At 36.0% G+C, this 24758-nt stretch overlaps 1 protein-coding gene across 3 annotated transcripts in view; it reads left to right on the top strand.

Moving 5' to 3' along the window:
* Window positions 1-23117, top strand: part of TMEM161B (transmembrane protein 161B) — a 47606-nt gene extending 24489 nt beyond the window's left edge. The window contains exons 6-12 of one of the 3 annotated variants that reach the window (XM_071732327.1): window positions 4602-4753; window positions 5284-5344; window positions 6960-7100; window positions 10222-10335; window positions 11385-11559; window positions 14133-14229; window positions 14923-23117. In XM_071732327.1, the coding sequence (XP_071588428.1) occupies window positions 4602-4753; window positions 5284-5344; window positions 6960-7100; window positions 10222-10335; window positions 11385-11559; window positions 14133-14229; window positions 14923-15200 (1018 nt within the window). In that variant the 3' untranslated portion in view covers window positions 15201-23117. The remainder of the gene's footprint in view (window positions 1-4601; window positions 4754-5283; window positions 5345-6959; window positions 7101-10221; window positions 10336-11384; window positions 11560-14132; window positions 14230-14922) is intronic. The other 2 variants (XM_071732328.1, XM_071732329.1) reach the window with 2 other exon arrangements.
* Window positions 23118-24758: the final 1641 nt, after the last annotated feature.

The following is a 24758-nucleotide window of genomic DNA, read 5'->3' as shown; positions in this document are numbered from 1 at the left end:
TTGTACAAAAATCCACTGCAGTAATTCTTCCTTGCAGTGTTATTTGTATACAGTTCTAATTAATGCTTTCATTTGGTCATCAATTCAGAGGAAAAACAAATCCAGTAATTAAAAAAGACGTAAGTTGTCTGGCAGTGAAGCTTTCTGTCTTAGTAGTGTGAAAATGCAAGGAGCTCTTAGCATCTTTTTTTTATTGTTTCTATATCACCTGCTATTTTTATGTGCATTGAGCCTAAGCCATCATCTCCAGTTTTAGTCTACTCTGGGTGAAGCACCTGAGCTCTAATTGCACATTTAGACCTGGAGGATACAAACATTTCACTGCCTGTCAGAAGGACATTAGTGATCTTTTCTCACCAGCATTCCTACCTGACTGAAGGGAAGATAAAGCAGTATTAAGCATAAGATCACATGCTAGAAATTGGATTTTATTTAAGAAGCTGTGAAGTTGTTGATATTTGTATCTAAGCATGCATTGTCTAAGGCAAACAATATTGTTTTGAGTTTTTGGTAATAGGCATTATGCTTTAGAGAGGAAGTTCTTAGAGACTTCTATCAGTGTGTTGAGGTGAAAGAAAGGCTAGAGAAGTTAAAGTCTAAAATTCATCTGTCACTTCTAAAAACCTGTGCAAACTTGGGAAAGCCTGGAGAAGAATGGCCTGATGTGTATGACCATTTCTTTCCTTCAGAAAGAAAGAACTTCTGGGAAATAATTGTATACAAGTATAACCTTGTGTAATTACTTATCCAGTACTAGGTTGTTGAACAGTCATTGATTAGTTATACAAACAAAGGAAATGGTCAGAACTGGTTTTCTGCCAGCTTGTTCAACTTTTACTTTTTTTTTTTTTTTCTTTTGGCACTAAATCTTGTTTTTCTTGGAGGTTTCTGCAGAGAGCAGGTGATTTTGTAGAAATCCTTGTGAAGTCATTGCTTCCTAATACTGAGCAGGACTTGGTGTATTTACCTATGTGGTTCCTGGTCTCATGGGATGAAGTAGTGTGACCCTGTGCAGGGGTTGGTGGCAATGCAGAAGGCTGCAGTACCAGAAAGGGTCAAGGGTTGGACTTGATGATCTCTGAGGTCCCTTCCAACCCAGCCAATTCTATGATTCTGTGATTCTATGAAAGCACAGGCTAAACTTTTTGTTAGGATTAACATCTCCATAAATATGTTACCATAACTTACTCTGGGCAGAACATGTCTTTGGGTGAAGAAAGGTGAAGCTGTCAATGTGGTATGTCAAGAAGTAATTCTAAAACAGTTTTGTATTTTGATGACGGGTGTGGCATGTAAAGAGATGATAGTATTTGGCTGACAGAATGACCAAAAAGAAAGCTTAGGAGAAGATGGAAGAGATGATTGGAATTTTTTTCAGCTGTGTCTTGCAAAAGAGGATGTTTGCATTCCGTGCAGTTACCCAATATTTGTATTTTTTTCATATTTGTAGTGCAGATATTCAGAAAAAAATCAGAAATTAATGTAGTCTACACATCAGTATTTTTACATAAGTTTACTCTAAGTAGTACATAAATTCAGGATTTGAAGTCCAGCATCAGGACATGTTGGCATTATGTTGATGGCAGTTGTGCTAAGAACAACTGAGATAGTGTTCAGTGTGTTTCATGTGCTGGAATGTTTTGCAGCTACCTCTGAAAGATGCCACAAACCCCTGGGAGGCTGTGTGAATGCTCAACTGTCAGCTCAGACTCAGCTCATCCATTGCAGGAATTCTTGTGTGTCACCCCTGTTCCACTGGACACACTACAGTGTGAACAACAACCTCACATTTGGGAGTGTGGGGAAATACTCCCATCCCAGGATAGAGAAATTCCTGATTGATTTTTTTCTTTTTTTTTTTTTTTTTTTTTTTAAGAACAGAAAAGTAAATCACTGAATGGTTTGACAGGTTCAAGAAGACTCAGTGTTTCATAGAATCATAAAATCATGTTTCTTGGAGGCAGCATTTACAAGACCTGCTGTACCACCTGCTCAGTTATTAATGTTTTTGAAAGGCTGCAGGATGCTGTGCTATTTGGTCATGTCTCATGCACTCTCTTTTGTTATCTGAAGAGGAGTAACAAGAGGTCTTTGAAAACAAAGATGTTGAGCCTTTTTTTTCATTTATTTGGTTTTTTAAACAATATTGGTAACAACCTGTTCATTGTGAATTTTTAGCTTAAAAGATGAGCTACACAGTGTTTCTTACAAAAGTAATGTTAGTGTCTGTAAAGACACATTGTGATGTTGGTCATAGTGTCTTAATTACCTTTTTTTTTTTTTTTAATTTCTCATTTAGAGTTGTAGATAGCAACTATGCACAGATTGATGATTTCTGCTGTTTTGAAATCTGGAAAGGTGGCTTCTGTAAGAGCAAATATCCTGAATTAGCAAACTGAATTATTGATCAGAATTTTAAATTTAGTATTTTCAGCCAGCTTACAAGCAGGGATTTTGTTTGGAAAATTACAAAATGCTTTATTGACAGGAGGGAGAAAGTACATGAGGACAGAGCAAGAGGGACAACACTGAGAGATGACTGATCCTAATAGTAGCATGTGCCTAATGTGATTTACTGTGCTTTTACAGCTATTTACCACTCATTGAGAACAAGTGAGCAGGTCAGGTTACTTACCTTTTTGTATAAAAATCTTTAAACAGTGTTGTTTGCAGTTGTTTCTGTTGGAGAGGCAAGGTATTTAGGAAGGTTGTTGGTGGTATTGTACAAGTAGGGTAGTTCTCATCTGGGAAGCTGTCAGTTACCTGGGGAGGTTTTATGTATAGGGTTTTATGTATAGGGTTTTATGTATAGGGTTTATATAACCTTATGTCATTGGTAGCATAGTAAATTTCATGGGCTACTTCTGGAAAATATCCACGACATAGCAAAGGAAAGTGCTTTTTAAACTCAGCTAAAATTTGATCCAGAACACAGTCTACATGACCTTCTATATGCCTCTTCTTAAGATGTGGTAGGTCTTCCTTTAGATAGATCCATTTATTCTTGAAAAAATGAAAAGTTGATCAGTGTGAACTTATGAGTTACTAGATGGTCTGCTTAGGCCACTTTATGGTGTGGGCATGAGTACTTCTGCATATTCATGAAATACAGGAATATGTATGTTAAATAAATATTGCCTAAGTAAGTGTGATATTGCATAATTGTATAGTTTCTTGAGAGTTTTAACTGTTGGTTGTTCAGATATTTTACTGAGTAGATATCTAGGACACGTTTCAATGTAGTTTACATCTTAAAACACTTCCAGTATTAAAAAAAAAAAAGGTCAATAATGATAAATATCTTACTGCATAGTGGGGAAAAAGGTAGAGTTTGCACTTAATCTTTTTCTTTTGTGGTTTCCTTTTCCCCTCTATTTTGTTGTTGTTGTTTTTAAGCAGGTAATATCTTGAGTAATCTCCAAGTGCTTTATTTAATATGGACTAGATATTGCCTGCCATTTGAAAAAGAAATTAATTATGATGAGCTGCAGTTCATAGTAATAGGATTTGACAACGTATAATTATCCTAAATTATCCTAATCTGTTTAACTTTGTAACTAATCATGTTTAAAAATTAGTTAAAAAAAGGAGAATACTCAGTATACATTTTAAAAGCAGCTTGATAACAGAACAGGTAATGTCTTATATTTTCATATTTATGACACTGGAATAACATGGAAAGACTTAGTATATCTTGCCAGACCATATAGGGGTTTCTAAGATTGTTGGTTAGGGTTTTTTCCCAAGATGAGTATGAGACAGATTTTTTTTTTTTTCCTAGATGGCACTAAGTGTGCTGTTTTATGGTCTTTGATTCCTGAGAAATCCTGAACACATGCATATGAAAGTAGAGAAATAGGTTTAATTTTTTCATGTTTTCTGTTTACTAAACAGCTAAGCAGCAATCTAAGCAAGAGTCCCATGCCACTTGTCACAGTTTCCTTGAAGGCAGGTTTGCAGTCCCTATGAGCAGAAGTACTCATAGTTGAGAAAATTTATCTCATTACTGATAGAAGAGCTTGTTAAAACATTCTGTTCTTGCTGTTTGTATGTGTACCTTAGGGATGTGTATCCAGGAAAAAACACTTGTACCTTTGTTGCTAAAAATGTGTTTATTCACTTCCCTGATGTCACAGTCCTTGAATTCAAAAGCAGTGTTTTGGAATTAAGATTTATTAAAACTTGAGTTACAGAATTTAACAGAGTGTTTTTCATTCAGCTGGATATTACACACTGAGGATACAGTTGACTTATTGATGTAACTGATGATTATGTAATAATTTATATTTAATGTCTGGTTTAATTCTCCTGGGTTAATAGTCAGTATTAATACTATGAGCTATAAGTAAGCTCAAGTCAAAATTATGCTCCAGAGCATTTCTGGCTATCCAGTACATGACTTTTGTGCTTCACAGTATCTTGTAATTTTAACCTGGAACTGGCTAAACACATATTACTTCTTTTTTAAACAATAGCATATCATAGAACAGCCCTACTGTAGATGACCAAATCACAGCTTTATCATTCTTAAATATATTTTATGAAATAAATGATAATATATATTTGATGAAATAAATTTTCCTTGACCTTTTCTCATGTAGTAAGGTACTGTTTTCACTGACTACCCATTATTTCAAAGTAGAGGATGGAGGTGAGAGATCAGTCTGTGTCACCTTTGGTTTTTTCTTCTTTGTGAAAGCAATGGCAATTCTCATTGTGACAGAAAACTACCTGGAGTTTGGACTGGAGTCAGGTAAGTCCTTTCTTTAGTGTTTGCATGGCCTGAAAAGTTTATTTCCTGTCTGTCTTTTAGGTATTTTTGAGAATATCTCTGTTAAAATTAACTCTGTGTAGCATCAATTCTAAAAAATTTTGCTTTGGAATGCTGATTCTGAAGGTTATCCTATATATTTTCCCTGATTTCTTTTAAAAGGTATAATGTTTGGCTACGTTGTTTGTGTTGTTAATTGTATTTGCCTTCCTGTTTTACATTTAATCTGTTTTGCATTTTATAGTAAAGTGAAGCTTGTTTGCTGAAAAAAAAAAACCCACAACAGATGTTTCTAAAAAATAAAGTTAATTTTATTCATGTTCCTGAAGTGTACAAAAGTCAGATATTTTAATAATCAAGTTTTATTGCATTATGGCATACAAATTAGCACATGAAAGAGCTATGCTAGACATTCCAAAATCACCTATTACCTCATTTTTTTTTTTTTTTTTCAAAAAGGGATTCTGGTTTTGAACTTCATTAATGTGCATATATTTCATGTATCTTTGCAGGATTCTCGAATTTCTCAGAAAGTGCTATGCAGTTTCTTGAAAAGCAGGGTTTGGAATCCCAGTAAGTTTTGGAAATACATTTGTATGTTTTATGTGTGCATTTATAACTGAACCACTTGGATTTTCTTAACAAGCATTTGTCTTAATATCTCTGTAATAATGTGAAGAGGTAGGTTAATGAAAATCTTTCAGCAGTGCTCATAAGTAAATTAAGTTGAATTTTTTGTTTTTCAGGGGTTGTGGGCTGGGTGTGTGGTTTTAGTGGGGTTTTTTTGGTTTTTTTTGGAGAGTGTCTGCACTGACATTTTGATTGTAGCTCAAACTACAGTTCAAAGCTATAAAATTGTTTTGTTTTTTTTTTCATGGTAATTTACCTTCAGCTTTGCAAGAATTGCTTAAAACAGATGATAGTTATTCTTTTGCCAGTCCGTGGTATCCAAAAGGATAAGTGTGCAAAAGCTGCATTATGGAGCTTTTGATGGAGTAGGAGTAAATTTTGTCTTTCAGTCCTGTTTTTAGGCTGTAGCAGTCTTTTCCTATTATGCAAAAACGTCTGCTTGCTACAGGACTTCCAAGTTTTGTATAGACTGGCAAAGAAACATCTCATAGCTTCTGACTTTTTATAAATACACAATCTCTGTCGCCTTTTTGTGTTGAAAAATGATTTTTACTACAATTCTTTCCTGAGCACACGTGCTCTAAAATTAATTTCTGGGTTATGTCATTGCTGTGGGAGTGCAACTTTGAATTTCTTGCTTGGAAGTCCTCAAGTATCATTCAGAAGCTTTGGAATCTCTAGTTTTGAGTAACAGAATTTTCCTCAAATGAGATCAGTCAGCTGTGAACTCATGGGAAATATTTAACTGAAGCCCATGTGCTCCTTAGCCTTCATTCTGCTTTTCCTAAGCTATTACAAGTTTACTAACTTCTGTATTAATTTTCATGTTGTTTGTTTATTTTGAATTTGTGCAGTGCTTTGGCTGTTTACAGCAGCAGTGGAGTTGATGGTGGTGTCTCTTGGTAGTTGTATGACTTGGGCTAAGGATCAGATTCATGTGGATCACTAGATTTGTTTTTGTTTCCTATTGAATATGTTAGTCACATATTACTTGGGGTTTTTTTGTGTAATCCAGTGTTTTTTAAATTCTGTAATTCAGTTGATCCTAGATATTTTATTTTGCAACTTTAAAATAAACTGCATAGTTCATGAAAATTAATCACTTGAAAGAGACATGTTAATTGGCCACCTGTATGTTTCGGATAAATCTGTGAAAATGGATAAAGGTAGAATGTGAGTAGTGTCACTTACACCCATTTTGTCTTATGATGCATCTGTTCCTCTCTTAAAAACATAATTACGTTCATTCTGTTATCTATTTCTGTTATATTTTAGTTAATTATAAAAACTCATTTTTTGTTCTTCTGTACTAACAAATTTAACATCTTCTAGCCAATAGCTTAGGTTTTCTGTTTTTCTATGAGATAAATAGGTGACGTGTTTTTTTGAAACTTCTTATTGACTTGTAATAATACTGGTATTCCAGAGTAAAACTATAGAATACTGTCTACTTTTTTTATTAAATGTTAGATACTGTTGAGTTGAAATAGTCTCTGATAGCCCACCCACCCCCAACTTCCTCCCCAAGAAAATGCTTATTTCCTTTCTTTTCTTTTAGGGGTCCTGTGTCTAAACTAACCTTCAAATTGTTCCTGGCTGTTCTGTGTTCACTTATTGGTGCTTTTTTGACATTCCCTGGCTTGCGACTGGCTCAAATGCATCTGGATGCTCTGAATTTAGCAACAGAAAAAATAACACAGTAAGAGAAAATATATGCACATAGGTATATGCTACTCAGTCTTAAATCTGTAATGTTTGAAAGTCAACAAAGCAAACTGTTCCAACAAGGAGGTAGTGACTAAGACTTCTGTTGCTGCCTGCTTTTTGTATCTTGATCAGACTTGCCACCTGCCTCTTTCTGCTCAACCTGTGCTCTGCCAGTCTTTTACAATCTTTGCCTTGTAATTAGAGTCCCAATTAAAGGAGCTTTCCTTTCTTCCTGCAAGAGCTCCACCGTGAATGTTTCTGCTGACGAGCTGCTTCCTTTCCCCCATTTTACCTTCTTGGAAGCTAAGATAACTTTCAGGAAGTAGAGGTGCAACCATGGACTCTTATTTTTTTTTTTTTTATCACCTCACCTCCAGGTGAGAGTCATGCCTTGAATAAATTTATGGTAAGAGTCAAAGGAGACCCAGAATATTTAATAAGGGTCAAATGCTAATTCCAGTTTAAAGGAATATTTTCATTTTCAACTGTCCTTGAGTTTGGTACTAAGATATTTTGTCCAATTTAATGATTTCTCTTCAGCATTCTCTCGTTGAGGGAAAAACTCCAAATGTCTTTCATAGACCTTGACCTTTGATGTCTTAATACATGTTAATAACAGATTCTGCAGTGTAGGCCATTGTGATCATTTTGTCTGGTCACTTTCCTGAGAGAACCATTATCTTTTCTGATATGGATATTATGAATGTTCAAACTGTAGTTTTTTTTTTCCCCCTTCCCTGAAAAGTGCCAATTTTAAAAACTAGTGTTTAGAATGTGTCTTTCACTCTTGGTATATTTATAACCAAGTACTCTGTGTTATAGTTGAATGTACTCCTTGTAGTTGAATGTATCCAGGTGCAGCTGCAAGCTGTTGACTTGTTTTATCTGCTCTTTAGGTTCTACCTATGTGTAGACTGTGGCTTAGTCACTTCCCAATCTGTTCTTTTTAGCTGAATAAATTAAACTGCTTGGGGGTTTTTTTGTTTTATATGTTTCTCAATATTTTAAATTTTCTTGTGCCTTTTCTGTAAGTATCCTCTAATTTTCCAACGTCTTCCTTGATATGTAGGCACAAGATCTTAGGCAGAAATATAAAATCTGTGAAACAGATTAACAGAAATTAGTTAATCAGTAACTAAAAGAGTAGTTAATATCCACTAGTGTGGGGTTATGAAAAAATCTTCTCTTATACAATGTTTAGAGGATATTGGAATTGTTGAAGATAACTGCAACACCAAGCACATAATTTTCAAAACTCTACCGATGCTTTTACTATTCAACTAGAACAAAATAAATGTGTTAAATGGATTTAAACTTGGTCAGATATAAAGGTATTCAGGTAATGCAATTACAAACACAATCATTGTCAAGTGGTATTTTCTGGTTGGTCTGAAGAGATCAGTATTTACTCTTGGTGATGTGTTTTTAACAATGGGCAGATGATTATTGATTGTTTACAGTTGTTTGACAGTGACTGAAGGGAGGGACTGAGTGAGGCTGGCCTGTCAGTGATGCAAAGGTTTAACCTTTTCAGTTTGGGTGCAGGAGAGCAATGCCTTTCTCTGCAGTCAAGTCCAGAATAAATGTTTGGAAAATAAACAAAACAAGCCCAAAACCACAGCAAAATCCAGTCCCCAGGCCTCTTCCCAAAACCAACCAACCAAAATAAAAAAACCAACCAACCAAACAAAAAAAAAAAAACCAACCCAAAAACCCCCTAAACAAAGGTCCCACCCCAAAGAACCCACCAAATAATTTGGTATCTCTTTTGATCTTGCTAGTTTTTCTTTAGCAGCAATACCCTTTTTTGAGTTTTCTTAATTAATCAACCCTCATTCTTCAAGTCTTACTTCAGGAGTCTTTCAGCCTTTCTCCCTGTACTCAACTGAACATAAAGGGATTCTTGGTAACCCTTGGAACATTCTAGTCCATTAACTCAGTAGGATGTCTTAAATAAAGTAGAAGTTCAGGTAAAATGCTTTCCAAAGTCATTGAAATGCTTTGGACTGTTCTTTGGTGCTATGGTGTTTCCTAGCAACATGGAATCAGTGATTATTTCTTTGTCTGAAGCCAATGATTTAGGTGTATGTGATGACATCTCCTGAAACATGCAAACATTTTAATGCTTTTAGGAAGTTTGAGAGTTTGAAATCAGTAAGGTCTTGTGTTCGCTAGAATAACTTTCAATTACTTCAAATTTTCTGTAGTGTAGAAGCACTCAGGTTGGAGATGGAAGTATAGACAGGCTGATTCTGTTACTGAGTCAGTCTTAAACTAGCAAAGCCACCAGATTGTTAACACCAAAGTCTTGAACTGTTTTCTTTTCAGTAATGAAAAAAAAGAATAGGATGTTTGGTTCAGAAATTAAATAAGATATTAAATTCTGGAAAAACTCCAGAAAACTATCCCCTCTTTTCGAGTTCTGCTGTCTGTTTTGTACTCATAGATTACAAGAAAGTCCTACTATTCCATTAACAGTGCAGTTTCCTACCATGCTTTACAAATGGAATAGCTGTTACAGCTTTTCTTCTATCCCCTGAGTATCTTTAATTGAATATAAGTACCAAGTGTTATATAGTCAAGGTTTATAAGTAAAAATCTTCATTAAACTGGGAAATCTGACCCCTGAGATCTGTTTCCCCTTGTCTGTATAGCTCATTGAAACTATCATGAATATATTTTTAATAAAGAAAGAAAAAGTAATATAGCAGTGTATTTCAAATAATTATTCACCTGAGATGCTGACTACCTAGATTAAAACTGTGGTGACTAGTGCAGCTTCATGTTATGCCATCATGTAGAAATTTTCAACAGCTGTCTTTTCATATAGTGTGGTGTAATGCAGGTAGCTCCTTTGGTTAGATTATTTGGAATAAATCAAGCTTTCAGATATTCTAAAAGCACCTTTTTTTAATCCACAACCAGTGTGATTTCATAGTTTATAATATTACTGTTTTGTTGAAATGTAAGTCATAAAATAGGGAAGTAAGTTTCTCACCCTCACCCAACTCTTTTAAATTTGAATTTCTCCTTTTGAATCTGTACCCCCAGTTCCAACAGCATGGTAATTTTTTGTATTTAATAACTTCCCCCTTTTTCTTTTCTTCTTTCAGAACGTTGCTACATATAAACTTCTTGGCACCCTTATTTATGGTTCTACTGTGGGTAAAACCAATCACTAAGGACTACATTATGAACCCACCTCTGGGCAAAGAGAGTGTCCCTTTGTAAGAATCCCTTTAAAAATTATTTCTGAGGTGTTGAGAGCAAAACCGTAAGTCTTAGTAGTGCCCTGGGAAAGTCACAGAAATGTGAAAGGCTCAAAATTTTATAGCATCTGCTGTCAAAGGTATTGTGGAAGTTGCAGCTGAGCTCTGGAGGGATTTTGTTCCTTTGGAAGAACAGGAACTATCGTTGAATGGTTAGGTGGCAGTTTCCATAAAAGCTGCTATGTTTGGGCATCTTTACAGTGCTGTATTTTTCTGGCAAGGGGTGGAATACCACCTCTGCCACCACCTTTGCCACCACCTTTTGGAACCTTGGTGTCACTGAAGACAGCTGAGATACATTGGCATCAGGACTGAGATAAGCAATGTGTCTTAAGATATATGCTTAGACAAATTGCATATAGACTAGATAAAATATTTCAAACATAGCAAAGGAAAGAATTTTCAGGAAGAGTGGTATCTGAAATATTGCATAAATAGCATAGGTGGCTGTCATCATCATCCCTGTTGGTCTAGTTAAAATAGTAGTATTCAAATAGACTTAAACCAGATATGATTGCCTGATCTTCTGTTGTTTTCCAGGTTGAAGATGCTCATCTAAGGTGATTCTGTGATCACTGAACTAGTACATGAAATATTGCAAATGTGTTTATCTTATGCTTCCATTTTTTACTTTGGTTCATGTTAAAGTGAGGGTTGTGCTATGGCAGGGTACCTAAAACAACTCAAGTACACATTTCCTACCCAGAACTGTGTGTCTCAGAACTTGTAATTATCCGAGTGAGCTTTTTTTTTTCAGTGTTCTGTCTCCATTTCTCAGAATTTAAGCGTTTAAGAGCTGTTCTTGTGTATGGGTACTAATTTGGATCTGATGCTACAAAAGGGCTACTTAAGAAGTAGTAGCAAAAAGCACAAATGATTATTACTTGCACTTGAACTTCATAACTCTAAATTGTGCCTTATTATCACCAGTATGATTCAAGTACCAGGAACTGACCTTTGAAAAAAAAGCATTACCCTTTCGTTTTGTTTTTTTTTTTTATTCACAGAATGTCTGAAGATACATTTGATACTGTGAGGTTGTGGATTATAATCCTGCTGTGTGCTTTACGGTTGGCAATGATGCGTCACCATCTACAAGCCTATCTCAATTTAGCCCAGAAGAGTGTGGATCAGATGAAAAAAGAAGCTGGCAGAATAAGTATGGTTGATTTACAGAAAATGGTATGTACGGTGGCACTGAATTTATGTATTTGGCGTGCTCAGTACAAATGATTTTTTCCCCCCCTGTTTGTTATGTGTTCTGTAGTGCCAGATCTGAAATCTGAATGAAGATTCCTAAACCATCTCCTGTAAAAATAGCACCATTACAGAGAAATTCTGCAAATGAAACTGTGCAGAGATATCATCCGTGTTATACAGATGGCTTGCCTTAAGTTGTTCAGAAGTTGTTACAAAAGATGCCTTTATGAACTGTTGTTTACAAATATGTAGAAACGTGAGAATTTTCTGGTCAGTGTCAATAGATCTTGGGGAGTGCACAGGGTGAGCAGTGATCTGTAGCTACAACATGAGAAAAGAAGGAAGTATAATTTAGGTGGAGGGGTAAAATATTGCTACCTAATCCTAACTACAACTGTAAATAGGCATAAATTTTAAGACAAGTTTGGGATATTTTGGGATAAAATGAATCATAGAACCGTGGTTGGAAAGGGCCCTCAAGATCATTGAGTCTCACCGTCAGTCCTGCACCACCTTAACCACTAAATGATCTTCTGAAGTGCCACATCTACCTGGTTTTTGAATCCAGCAGCTTCAGCACCTCCCTGGGCAACCTGTTCCAATGCTTCACCACTCTTCTGGTGAAGACATTTTTCCTGGTATCCAATCTGAACCTCAACTCACACAACTTGAACCCTTTTCCTCTTGTTCTATCACTGGTCACTGGGGAGAAGAGGCCAACACCTGCCTCACTGCAGCCTCCTTCCAGGTGGTTGTAGAGGGCAATAAGGTCTTCCCTCATCCTTCTCTTCTCTAGGATGAACAGCCCCAGCTCCTTCAACTTTTAGGACCTGTTCTCCATACCCTGAAGAGTCATGCTTGATTCTGTCAGACCATTCTCCAGTGCACTAGCCAGGTTACAGACTGTCTGCCCATCTTGTTACTGTGGCAGAAGAAAGGTTTCTATGGTTTACAGTTTTTAAAAAAGGAAGCTTATACAAGGATACCATCAACAGAATGAGGAGGTAGAAATTCATAGCCTAGGTGCAGAATGGTTTTGCCTGTTGCCTGCAAAATAAATTTCTGTTTCTGGTGTTGCCTGATGATCCTACTGAGCTGAGGCATTTTCCAGAAGCAATATTGAACTATGCCATAGGACAAAGGTTCCTCTTAGGACTGTCTGTATCTCTTGTAATCCTGTCCTTGGCTTCACTGAGTATCTGAAGGTCATAAGTAGACTGTGCAGTAGTTACTTAAAAAGTGGCTAGCAAGTTTGTCCTGAAAAAATGTCAGGAAGTACAGGTAACAGCAGCTGTTTAAGATAGATCTGGACTGATTGCTGTGAATACATAATTATAGTTTTAGGAGTTTTCATGCCATCTTTAAAAAAGCATTGTTCTCTGTTTGTGGTGTATCCATAATCCATTTTTTTCCATATCCAGTTAACCCAGTTTCTCCATATCTTCTGTTCAAGAAAGCCATGGCTTCTAAGTCCTGTCTTCTAGCCATGTCCTCTTAATCACCCTCTGTAATGTCTGCCAGTAAATTCTTTCATAGCTGACACCCTTCAGTGGTCTTTACTTTTTAATTTATACTTTTTATCATACTCTGTCAATTATCTTAAGGTATTTTTTGTCTCATGAGTTTTCTTATGTCAGTGCCTTACTACTTTTTCTTCTCAGTTTGTGTTTTGATGCTTAATCATCATGAAGCTGTTTGAAGTTTTAGAGGTATTTCTAAAAGCATCATGTCTGCCCCCATCTTTTTTTTGTCATCCTGTATTCTGTCCTTTTCTAAAATCCAGTTAGCTTAATTTCATTGTTTTCTTGCTATTGATTTTATGACTTGCTGCCTTCTTTATATGATCTATTCTTTTAGATCAATAGCTTGTATAAAAATTATTATGTACCAGTCTTGAGAAAGATGGGACAGACTGGGAGCAGGGGGAGGGATAAATCTGAGTAGTTTTCAGTGAACCATAATGGGTACCTGAAATAAAGACTTATTTTTTATCAACTAATAAAGAAACTCATCTTGTCATTCTATTTGAAATACTGATGCTTCATAGTTGGACATCTTAAAAATATCTTGCTTTTGAAAAGGGATTGCAATATTAACCAAACTTTCATTTGCTTTTCATGAGACCCTGGGCTGTGAATACCTCTTCATTTCTGAAATGGGATTTAGTTTGTAAACCAATGGGGATTTTAAAAATTAAACATATATTTAGCTTTGATTCTGGGGTATTGAAGTAATATTTGACTTGCAGTTTGCAAAAGCAAAATTGATTATGTTTATTTTACCAGAAGTGATGCCTCTAATTATTTCTTTTCAGTGCTTCCTCTCAGGTTTGTAAATGTCCTGAAACTATAGTTCATTATAGAGATTTCTTCATTAGATCTTTGGAAGACAATGTCACATGTTAAGAGGTGCTAGAAAACTTCTACAGTTTTAATATAAACTTTTAATACAAAAGTATTGTTTTTTTAATACATTCCATGCTTTTCCTGGATATCTTCATAAAGGTTTGCTGTGATCACCCAGAACTCATGAATTACTCTCTTCTGTTTTCCCAGGTGGCTCGAGTATTCTATTATCTGTGTGTAATTGCACTGCAGTATGTTGCACCATTGGTAATGCTCCTTCACACAACTCTGCTCCTGAAAACACTAGGTAGGCAAAATTGGATCAACAAAGATGTGTTCTGCTCTACACGGAGCTTTTACATTTTTGGTGTACTGAAGAGAATTAAAATGTGTGGGTATCCACAATACAGAAATACATTGAAGTCTGTGATTTAAAATTCACTAATGTGTGGCTTTTAAGCTGTCCTCCTCTGCCTCTGCTTTTGACATCTTCAAAGTATATGCTAATTTGTTTCATTTATTTCTGAGAAACTATGTAATATAATAAATTAAAATATTCTGCTCAAATACTTGGCCTTTTGAAAGTATTTTAAAAGTGAGTTGAATAAAGTGTTACTGACTTAACCTTATGAGCATCTCAAAGTTTTTTCCAGTTTTTCAGTCCTAACCTTTTTTGAAAAAGGTAGTGTTTATCAGGCTGTGATTAATCCCATTCAGTAGACATCTGCATTTGGTCAGGTGAATCATACTCAGCACTGACAGGGGTCCTAAGGTAGCTGTGTCAGATGTGGATGTTACCATTTCAAACACCAAGATGAATCCTACCTTAGTAGCATGATCAGAAAGCCATGTGTATGAACAATTAGTATTTGCTGCTACAAAAGCTTCTTTTTTGTGTGTGTGTGTGTTAAAAATACGTATTAAGATTACCTGTAGAGTGGCAGAAATAACAACTTAAATTTAATTCCACAAAAACCTTTTAATAATTTCTTTTTTACAGGTAATTATTCCTGGGGTGTCTACCCAGAACTGAATCCTGACACTCCAGTAGATAACAGTCTTCTTCCCAGTTCAGTCTATGCCGAGTCTCCACCTGCTGATGGAAAGGTGAATGTAACTGTAGTACAAATAACAATGGCTTTGGGAAGCCTAAAGAATATTTTCACTCCTCTCCTCTTCCGGGGACTCCTGTCTTTCCTCACCTGGTGGATTGCTGCTTGCCTCTTTTCTACGAGCCTTTTTGGGCTTTTCTATCACCAGTACCTAACTGTGGCATGAACAAGTCAACTGACAAAGCAAAAGTGAGGTCACATACTAGCTACAAACCCAGGTACCCAAGAGGAGATGAAGAGAACAGAAGAAAACTACATATGAAGACAAAACATATCAGAATTTTTTTTTTTTTAAACACTTCGTCTGTGTTCTCAGGGTGAATATTCTTAAAATGCGACTGGGTTTGTTATTTTTGTTAGCCAAATGGTGGGTAACAAGTAGAATTATAGTTTTGGGTCAGACTGTTATTGTGTGGCAGGTAATAGTGAGCATGCTGAAAAGATTAGACCTCTGGGTATCTTGTTTCCATAAACACCAAGCCAACCTCAAAACTTTGTGTTTTAAGCATCAACAGTCGGTGACTTAACTGTTAAAAGGGTACTGGTTATAGTGTTTGTGGCTGCCTATCTATTAAATCTTAAAACTGAGCCATACAATGGAAGGAGAAAGAGGGGATTTAAAAATAATTTCTGTTGGATAGCTGTTGATCACTTTTCTCCATGAAAAATGAAATAATCCAACAGGACAAAAGAGATACTGTATATTACAGTAAGGAAAGTTGTATAAAATTTAAATTTCACAGGAATAGATGTATGGACCTGACAAGTGTTGCTGCCTAAATAGGTTGCAGAAATGCTTGTGCAGTAAGAGGAGAGTTATAAAAATTATATTATTTCAGTCCCTGCAGTCATTTTTAAGTAATAGCCATCTGTATTGGTGCTAATATTGATCCACGGATTCCATTTGGATCTTTTAAATTTCTTCTTTTCAGGCAACAGATAAATTCCATTGAATTCACAAAGTAATACAAATAGATTAGTGACACCAATCAAACATTTAAAAACAAAATAGTTTAATCCTGCTGACTGAGAGTGTATGTATCTATGTAATGTACAGATAAATATATATTATATATCAAATATATAATATATATGAAATTATAAAGTATGGAAATTTATTTTAAATTACTGAATGTATCTTACAGGGCCGTGGGAGAGGGATATATGTGTACCTAGTAATTTCAAGATCCCTTTTGAAATGAAAATTAACTTTTTTTTCTGAAAGTTCAGTTGAAAGGGCTATTTGGTTTTGGTGCCTCTTCAAAGGTACTTAGCTATACTAAAGACTTATGCTCTTTTGGAAGAAGAAAAAAAATCTACTTATACTGTTAATCTTGAAATCTCTTGCCACTAATCTGTGTTAACTTGGCTGTCTAGTAACAACTAATTTCTCTTGGCTTCAGAAATAGAGTTTCTGTATAATGAAACAGCTATAGTAAGGAGGAGCAAAGCATTTAACTTTACAACTTTATTTGTGTAACAACAAAATTTATTTGCTTAACTGGAGTGATAGATTACAAGTATAGAAGGATTGCAAAACAAAGTAGAGTGACAATTTTTGAGACTTTTTGTGCACTCATAAAACAGGAATGGAAATTTATATGCAGTAGCATTTTTAACAAGATTGTTAAAAATCATCATTTAACAAGGTGTAACACTGCGAAAGGCAGTGATTTTTTTTGACTAATACTAGCTGGTTTTATCTTAGTGTTCTTTTTTTCTTGAATTTGTGTACAGCTTTGGCATATATGAAGCACTTATAAATGGAAGAGCTTAACTAAATGTTTAATATGTACCTAACCTACCCTAAGGGAAAACAAACTGTCAATGAATGCAGAAAATCAAAACTGTAGGCAGGTCGTACACTGTCTGACTATGCTAAATACCTTTTAAGTTATTCATTAGTTTATTAAATTGCATTTACTGTTACTAGGGAGAGATTTATGTACACCAGCTAGTACCTACAGCATGTGTTTGAGATGTCTGAGAACACCTTGCATGATTCCACCAGTTTAATTGCAGTGTAGTATCTCAGTGCTACTGGTGCTGTAAGCTTTGCTTTTTCACACCCTATTTTTGTAACTAACAGGGACAAAGGCTTAACTGTGTGAATTGGCCTAAAGAAAAATACTTGATAGATTCGGATCTTGAAACATTCCCAGGAAATATGTTTCAGATGAGTAGAATGAAAAAAATGTGACAGGTCCAGTATTGGAATAGTGGACCCACTTTCTGTTAGTTTGAGATGTATTGTCACTAATAGAATCAACAGGAACAGCTTTTGAGTTATAGTTAGGTTTTCAATGTTCATGTTTTATGAGATAAAATTAAAAAATATAGTCCAGTTTGATTCTGTTGGTGAGCTTGAATGAAGAAGCTCACCAAACAGGTGATACAACCCATTGTTGCAATCTGAAGGATAGGAATAAACTTTTGAGACTGCACAAGACTTCAAAATAATGTTAAGCAACAGAGTTTCTGTTGGCACAGGTATTTATTCTGAAAAAGCAAAAGTGAAGTGTAGCCATCTAATACCACTTTCAGCAAAGGACTGTGTGTAGCTGAGCCTCACAGAGCTTTTGGTTAAGCACTCAACTCTTTCTTCAGATTTCACAGTGAGAAATAGTCACCTGGGTGTTGATAACATTAAGTTCAGTGCTTCTGGCCATTGCTGTCCCCTTGTTCTGCAGAACTGAGTGGTTGGCTCTCTGGCCAGCAGCCTGATCTGAGTGGGAGGTGGTCTTTGGGTCTGTTTAATCATTATGGGAGTCTAGGAGGCTTACTAAAAACTAAAACTTAGCAATAAATGCCTTTGAAGTGTGAGGTGACAGTGAAATGAGAGGGAGTGTATTGCTGTGGTCGTGAGCAATGCTTCTTACGACTGCCTGATGTTCTTAAAAGTGGCTTTTAAAGTAAAAATAGCAACATGATAGTCATGATTTCCACATACATTGTGTAACCTTCAAAGGAGTATCTGCTCACTTCTTTAGTAACTTCCTTTAAAATGGCAGCTGGCAAATACCCCCTTTTTTTTTTTTTACTTATTTATTTCATGTAGACATTCATCAGCACTTGGGTGGGGGAAAACATTAAAGAAATACTAAAACATTAAAAAACCCCCAACATTAAAACAGACAAGAGGTTAGTAGCTTTTATTCAGGATTCTTAAGCATTTTGTCTTACTATTTGCCCTCTATCTACTTAATTACTGAGAAATTTAAGAAGGAAAGGTGCCTTTGAGAAAGAATCAACATTTCTTCCTTCAATTCAGATCTCTTTCTCAGTCCAGTAATGTGACTTGTTAGCTTGTCTTCTTTTTTCCTACCCACAGCTTTTTCCCTGCCTTCCCTACGCAGGACTGACTGGGTCAAATTAGATAGGATTGCATTTTGATTTTTATTGTTTTGGTTTAAATTACTCAATTTTGAAGGATTTGTTTTTCTAAACAGCTGAAGTAGCTTTGCATGCCAACAGAAATATGAACAAACTTGTTAGTTTTCTGCACTCTTATTGCAGAAGTCCCTTCACACAAAGTATTAAGATAGTGATAAATCCAAGTCTTCCATCAAGAACAGGGAAGTCCAGACATAACACTCGGGCTTTTTTCAGAGCTTATATAAAGAAATATATCAGGAAAAGGAGAAAGGATTATAACAAACCTATTCTTCCACTTTGCCTGTGATGCTCTCAGGCAGCACTTGTCCTCTTTTGATACCTTCTCAAGCTATAGCATCTGTCAAGTTTTGAGGTCTTTTTAACTTGCTGCACAGGTTTTCCTTTTCCAGAATTCTCATGCATAAGAATCAACAGATAGAATAATGAGAGAAAACCAGGTAGTATCAGTACAAGCACATGCATTAGGAAATCAATTATATGGCAGTTGTTCTTTGCATTTTTTGAGTTACAGGTACTGGAGGATGTAGGAACAGAGATGTTTGCTTGCCTGAGCTATAAAGTCAAACTCAGCTACAAACAAAAATGCCACCAAATAGATGAACACCAAAACTAGATTGTATAGGCTCAAGTGTATCAGATGGTTAGTAAGAACACAAATTTCAACTAATCTCAACAGAACAATTAAAAGTTCTGTATTTTGTCACAGTAACTACAGCTACATAGTAACAGAGGTCTCGGATTTATCACAAAAAATTCAGAGTATTTAATCTTAAAGGTGTTGTAAAGCTTTACAGAGTAAAAAGCTTTATGCCTCTTTGTTTTCAAAGGCCTCTGTTTTCTTTCTGAACATAAGCATGTTTCCCTGAAGATTTTGAACAGTTTTATAATGCTTTTCTTCATGTTTTGTCATATGACATAAATGGGACGTTTGTCTGTTAGCCACGAAAATTCTGGACATGACCCCACAGTTCATTTTGTAACTTGAAAAGTTAGTAGAATGTTTTAGTTAAGAGTAAATAAATAAGTGTATGGTGAAAATGGAAACACTGAATGAAAACAAGGCCTGAGAAAATTGGGTGCTCTTTTGGAGGAGATAGCAGCTTAGCAAGATCTTAATAATGGAAGGCAACAGCAGGTCAGTTGTGTCCTAAATCAAATATTAAATGTGAATGTTTACCATTGTGAGGAAATAAAGACTGTTATTTTCAGCATCTGCAGCCTAAGTCCTAAATCCCAACTGTTAAATTCAGAGCAATATTTTGACCTCACTGATACTCTGGGGAGGGTCTAGGCAATCAGCACTGAAGCTGAATTTCTGATCTAGTAATGCAAAATGTTGCAGAGCAGTCAGTCTGTGCTTCAGAGTGATTTTTGTGCTTGAGGGAGTCCTGCCATGCCCTGTGGCTTTGGCAGCACAGGCACTGAAGTGGGTTTTGTCTCATCCCCACTCCTAAAGCCAGACTGAGAGGTCTGCCTCCTCTGTGGGAGAGATCATGAGGCCAAGATGTTATTTCAAGGCTGTTTATACTGACATCTATATATGCTGCACTTAACTTTTTCAAGTCTCTCACTGTGGACTGCCAGGAGGGGAATGCTGCACTGGACATTGTTTTGCATGCCAGTGTATCTGTATTTTTTATAACCTTAAATTCACTGCTGTTTTTAATGGAAATTGCGTTTAATCATAGGATCATAATCCTGATGCCATTTATCATTTAATTTTTTTAATTAGTATCAGTGCCTCCAACTAAAAGTCGAATACTTCTACACTCATTTTTTTTTTTTTTTTAACACTAATGTCCAGACTGAAGTATTAACAAGTATGCAGTTTTTTACTGAAGTGTGAAACCCACCTGTAAATACCAGACTTTTTCCATATGTGATCACACATCAATCTAGAGACCATTTTCAAATTTGCAGCATTTCTCTCAACATATACTATCCATATGACTCTGCTATTTATAAAACATATTCCTCAGTAGAGTTTTGAGACTAGCTTTTTAGAAAGTGCTTAGTAGTAGGCCATTTCTATTTATTTTGTGATGCTGCTAAGTATTTTTTAAAACCTGGCTTAAAATACTGTTCTTAAAAGTCAGCTGTGTTCTCTGTCCCTCTGTTTATTGTAACTCTACTTCCCACATAAGTTCTAAGCTTCAAGAGTGCATACTTATGGTATTTTTTGATAAAAACCTAGGACAAAGAAAAATAAGCCAAAAATTCTATTTTGTAAGTACAATTCATACCCATGTCATGACGTGCCAACAGTTTTTATTTTTCTTAACTTTTAATCATTCCTTTGTCCCACTGTTAACAATCTTGCATATTTTCAGTATGTAAGGCTTTCTAGCAAGAATACATGTTGGGGAAATATTTTGCAATAGCAATCACAGGAAAATGTCTAATGTTTCAGTCTTCCCATTTATGTGAGCAAATAATGTAAAGATGCTGTTAAATAATTTAAGCCTAAAATTTCTCATGAGGTAGACTTGTTAACAAATTGCACAGGGAACATCCTTCAAGTTGTAAATAGTTTAACTATGTCTCTATGTTGCTGGGAACACACGTAAATTCAGTGTTGTTGTTCTGTTAATGGTCTTTTTTTTTTTTTTTTTTTTTTTTTTTAAATGAAAAGCACATAATACTTCCTACTCTAGAACAAACCTAAGAAGAAAAGCCTCCCCTTATTTCAGTATTTGCCAAATGGGAAAGACTCTGTTATTTATGGAAATTCTATCTTCCTCTTACTGCTAAATTACTGTTAAAATACCATTTTTGTAGTTACAGCTTTACAAATATTAAGACTGTCATGCTTCACAGCAAAGGTGGTGTGAAATGGTGGTTGCATTGTATTGACCTGTCCTGACTGGTGTTGCATTATCTGCTGTTTCAAAAAAAAAAAAAAAAAAAAAATTGTCTCATTTGCTTAACGCTTTAGAGATTCTTGGGGATCTGTGAACAGGAGAGCGCAGCACTTGTTGGAAAAGCTGGGCAGTTGCTCTGTTCTGGGTTGAGGTTTTGTGGGCATTTGTTGTTTTATTTCGTTGCTGTTTTTTTAAAGTCAGTGTGGATAATACTTAGGTACAATTACTACAAATAATAAACGACCTACAGAAACATTGCATTCTTTTTGTACACTGCAGACTGAAGTGCCTAAATATGGGTCTCTAGGGGATATGCTTTTAATTTCTTGTGTGTACCTTTGTAGTTATTTTGCTACATAATAGAAGGTTAACTTTTGGATGGAAAGAAAATACAAGGATGCTGGTCCTTAAAACGGAGTTTGCTATAAAATTACTGTTTCCTAACAGTTTTTGGCATCTAGAATGTCCATGGGTGTTAATGTGTCATTGCACATTGGAGGCAAAAAAGAGTCTGAACTAATCTTTTCCATCCCTGTTACTTTAACTGGGCTTGCCTGCCAGCTGACTGGTGTTATAAAACTCCACTGCCACCTGTGCATGCACTTTTTTTTCTTACGGCCGAGGCAGAGGATGAACACAACTCTTAAAAGGGTTGACTCTTAACAAAAAAAGTTTCGTAGTGACACCCTGCAGTCAGGCAGGCACACTGCAGGGTGACTCCAGCCAGGTAAGTGGTTCAGCTTGAGCTCAGAAAGGTTCCACTGGGAGTCACCACATCCACACGGATTTGGGGCAGAAAGTATACAAAAAGGTCGTACACTGGACTGCAACATGACTAGCTGGCACCAAGCAAAGCACTCCAAAAGAAAAGAGACAAGTTGCTGTTAGGGTTCTGGACAGCAAAACCACCCTCTCAACTTTATTTCTCTGCCTTTGGGAATGGCAAGAGCTGAAACCTGCCCTGCCTGCTTCAGCAGGGATATTAAAATGTGAGCAATGCCTGTGCTTGAGTTAATTATGTCTTCTAAATGTGAAAAGCTTGTAAGTTGAGGTGGTGTTGCTGATTCAACTCTACCAAAGGAAGCCTTCCTCTAAGGTTGGTTTGTAAAAATGTTTTTGAGCTTTTAGCTCTAAAAAGTGGCTGTAGCAATCTGTACTGTATGAAGTACACTGTTCGGGAAAAGTTGCTCCACTAAGCTTACTAAACATTTCCTTAAACTATGTGTAAGAAACCTACATTGCTTTTTTTTTTTTACTGTTGAGTGTTGAAGAAGCTGATCTTGTCTTGCTTTAATATTGCCATGTATCGGGCAGCATTTTATTAAAGTGGAAATAGAAGTGTTTGGTCATCTAAATGCTCGGGCTCCTTTAACATGGGTAAATTTTGCAAAACGAAGCAAGGTAATACTTTCTTATTCCCCACTCATTCTGTTGAAATGTTATAATTTAACTTTTGGTTATGCACATATTCTTAAAATGAAATTTACCTCTTTTAGTTGCTGGTGATAGCAAACCTAAGAGAAACTGTGATATCTGCTGTGTATCAACTGCCCCATATCTTGCTTGCCTTTGTAAAGCGTCGATCCATGTTAGACATTTAATGTCTGCTGCAGTGATGCTCATATAGTATTTTAGTATCCCTACATGTACTCTGCATGCCTTTTATTTGTGCACTGTAAAAGGATAGACTGTTTTTACAGTACTTACTTTAGGTTTAAAAAAAAAAAACAACAAAAAACAAACTTCCATTATTTTATATAGTATTCCCCTACCCAAAATAGGACAATTTCTAAAGCCAAAGATCAATAAATGTTTATTGTCTATCAGTGTGATTTTATTTTTTCCCCCTACTTTATATATTATATCCCACTTACAGAAAATCTCCAGGTTTGCCAAAGAATGTGTGATAACCGGGCTTTTTCTCACTTTCTATGCTAGCCCAAATTGGGGTTTTTTTGTTTGGTTTGGTTGGTTTTCTTTTTCCTCCTCTTTTTCCTCTTCTTTCTTTTTCCTCTTCTTTCTTTTTCCTCTTCTTTCTTTTTCCTCTTCTTTCTTTTTCCTCTTCTTTCTTTTTCCTCTTCTTTCTTTTCCCTCTTCTTTCTTTTCCCTCTTCTTTCTTTTCCCTCTTCTTTCTTTTCCCTCTTCTTTCTTTTCCCTCTTCTTTCTTTTCCCTCTTCTTTCTTTTCCCTCTTCTTTCTTTTCCCTCTTCTTTCTTTTCCCTCTTCTTTCTTTTCCCTCTTCCTTCTTTTCCCTCTTCCTTCTTTTCCCTCTTCCTTCTTTTCCCTCTTCCTTCTTTTCCCTCTTCCTTCTTTTCCCTCTTCCTTCTTTTCCCTCTTCCTTCTTTTCCCTCTTCCTTCTTTTCCCTCTTCCTTCTTTTCCCTCTTCCTTCTTTTCCCTCTTCCTTCTTTTCCCTCTTCCTTCTTTTCCCTCTTCCTTCTTTTCCCTCTTCCTTCTTTTCCCTCTTCCTTCTTTTCCCTCTTCCTTCTTTTCCCTCTTCCTTCTTTTCCCTCTTCCTTCTTTTCCCTCTTCCTTCTTTTCCCTCTTCCTTCTTTTCCCTCTTCCTTCTTTTCCCTCTTCCTTCTTTTCCCTCTTCCTTCTTTTCCCTCTTCCTTCTTTTCCCTCTTCCTTCTTTTCCCTCTTCCTTCTTTTCCCTCTTCCTTCTTTTCCCTCTTCCTTCTTTTCCCTCTTCCTTCTTTTCCCTCTTCCTTCTTTTCCCTCTTCCTTCTTTTCCCTCTTCCTTCTTTTCCCTCTTCCTTCTTTTCCCTCTTCCTTCTTTTCCCTCTTCCTTCTTTTCCCTCTTCTTTTCCCTCTTCTTTTCCCTCTTCTTTTCCCTCTTCTTTTCCCTCTTCTTTTCCCTCTTCTTTTCCCTCTTCTTTTCCCTCTTCTTTTCCCTCTTCTTTTCCCTCTTCTTTTCCCTCTTCTTTTCCCTCTTCTTTTCCCTCTTCTTTTTTTCCCCTCTTCTTTTCCCTCTTCTTTTTTTCCCCTCTTCTTTTTTTCCCCTCTTCTTTTTTTCCCCTCTTCTTTTTTTCCCCTCTTCTTTTTTTCCCCTCTTCTTTTTTTCCCCTCTTCTTTTTTTCCCCTCTTCTTTTTTTCCCCTCTTCTTTTTTTCCCCTCTTCTTTTTTTCCCCTCTTCTTTTTTTCCCCTCTTCTTTTTTTCCCCTCTTCTTTTTTTCCCCTCTTCTTTTTTTCCCCTCTTCTTTTTTTCCCCTCTTCTTTTTTTCCCCTCTTCTTTTCCCTCTTCTTTTTTTCCCCTCTTCTTTTCCCTCTTCTTTTTTTCCCCTCTTCTTTTCCCTCTTCTTTTTTTCCCCTCTTCTTTTCCCTCTTCTTTTTTTCCCCTCTTCTTTTCCCTCTTCTTTTTTTCCCCTCTTCTTTTCCCTCTTCTTTTTTTCCCCTCTTCTTTTCCCTCTTCTTTTTTTTTTTAACTTTTTTTTTCTTAACAATTAAGTAGATCTTTTATCCCCTTAGTG

The sequence above is a fragment of the Heliangelus exortis genome, chromosome Z, assembly GCF_036169615.1.
Source record: "Heliangelus exortis chromosome Z, bHelExo1.hap1, whole genome shotgun sequence".
In the NCBI taxonomy this organism is placed as follows: domain Eukaryota; kingdom Metazoa; phylum Chordata; class Aves; order Apodiformes; family Trochilidae; genus Heliangelus; species Heliangelus exortis.
The sequence above is the reverse complement of the archived record's forward strand: the minus strand, read 5'-3'. Positions and strand labels throughout refer to the sequence as shown.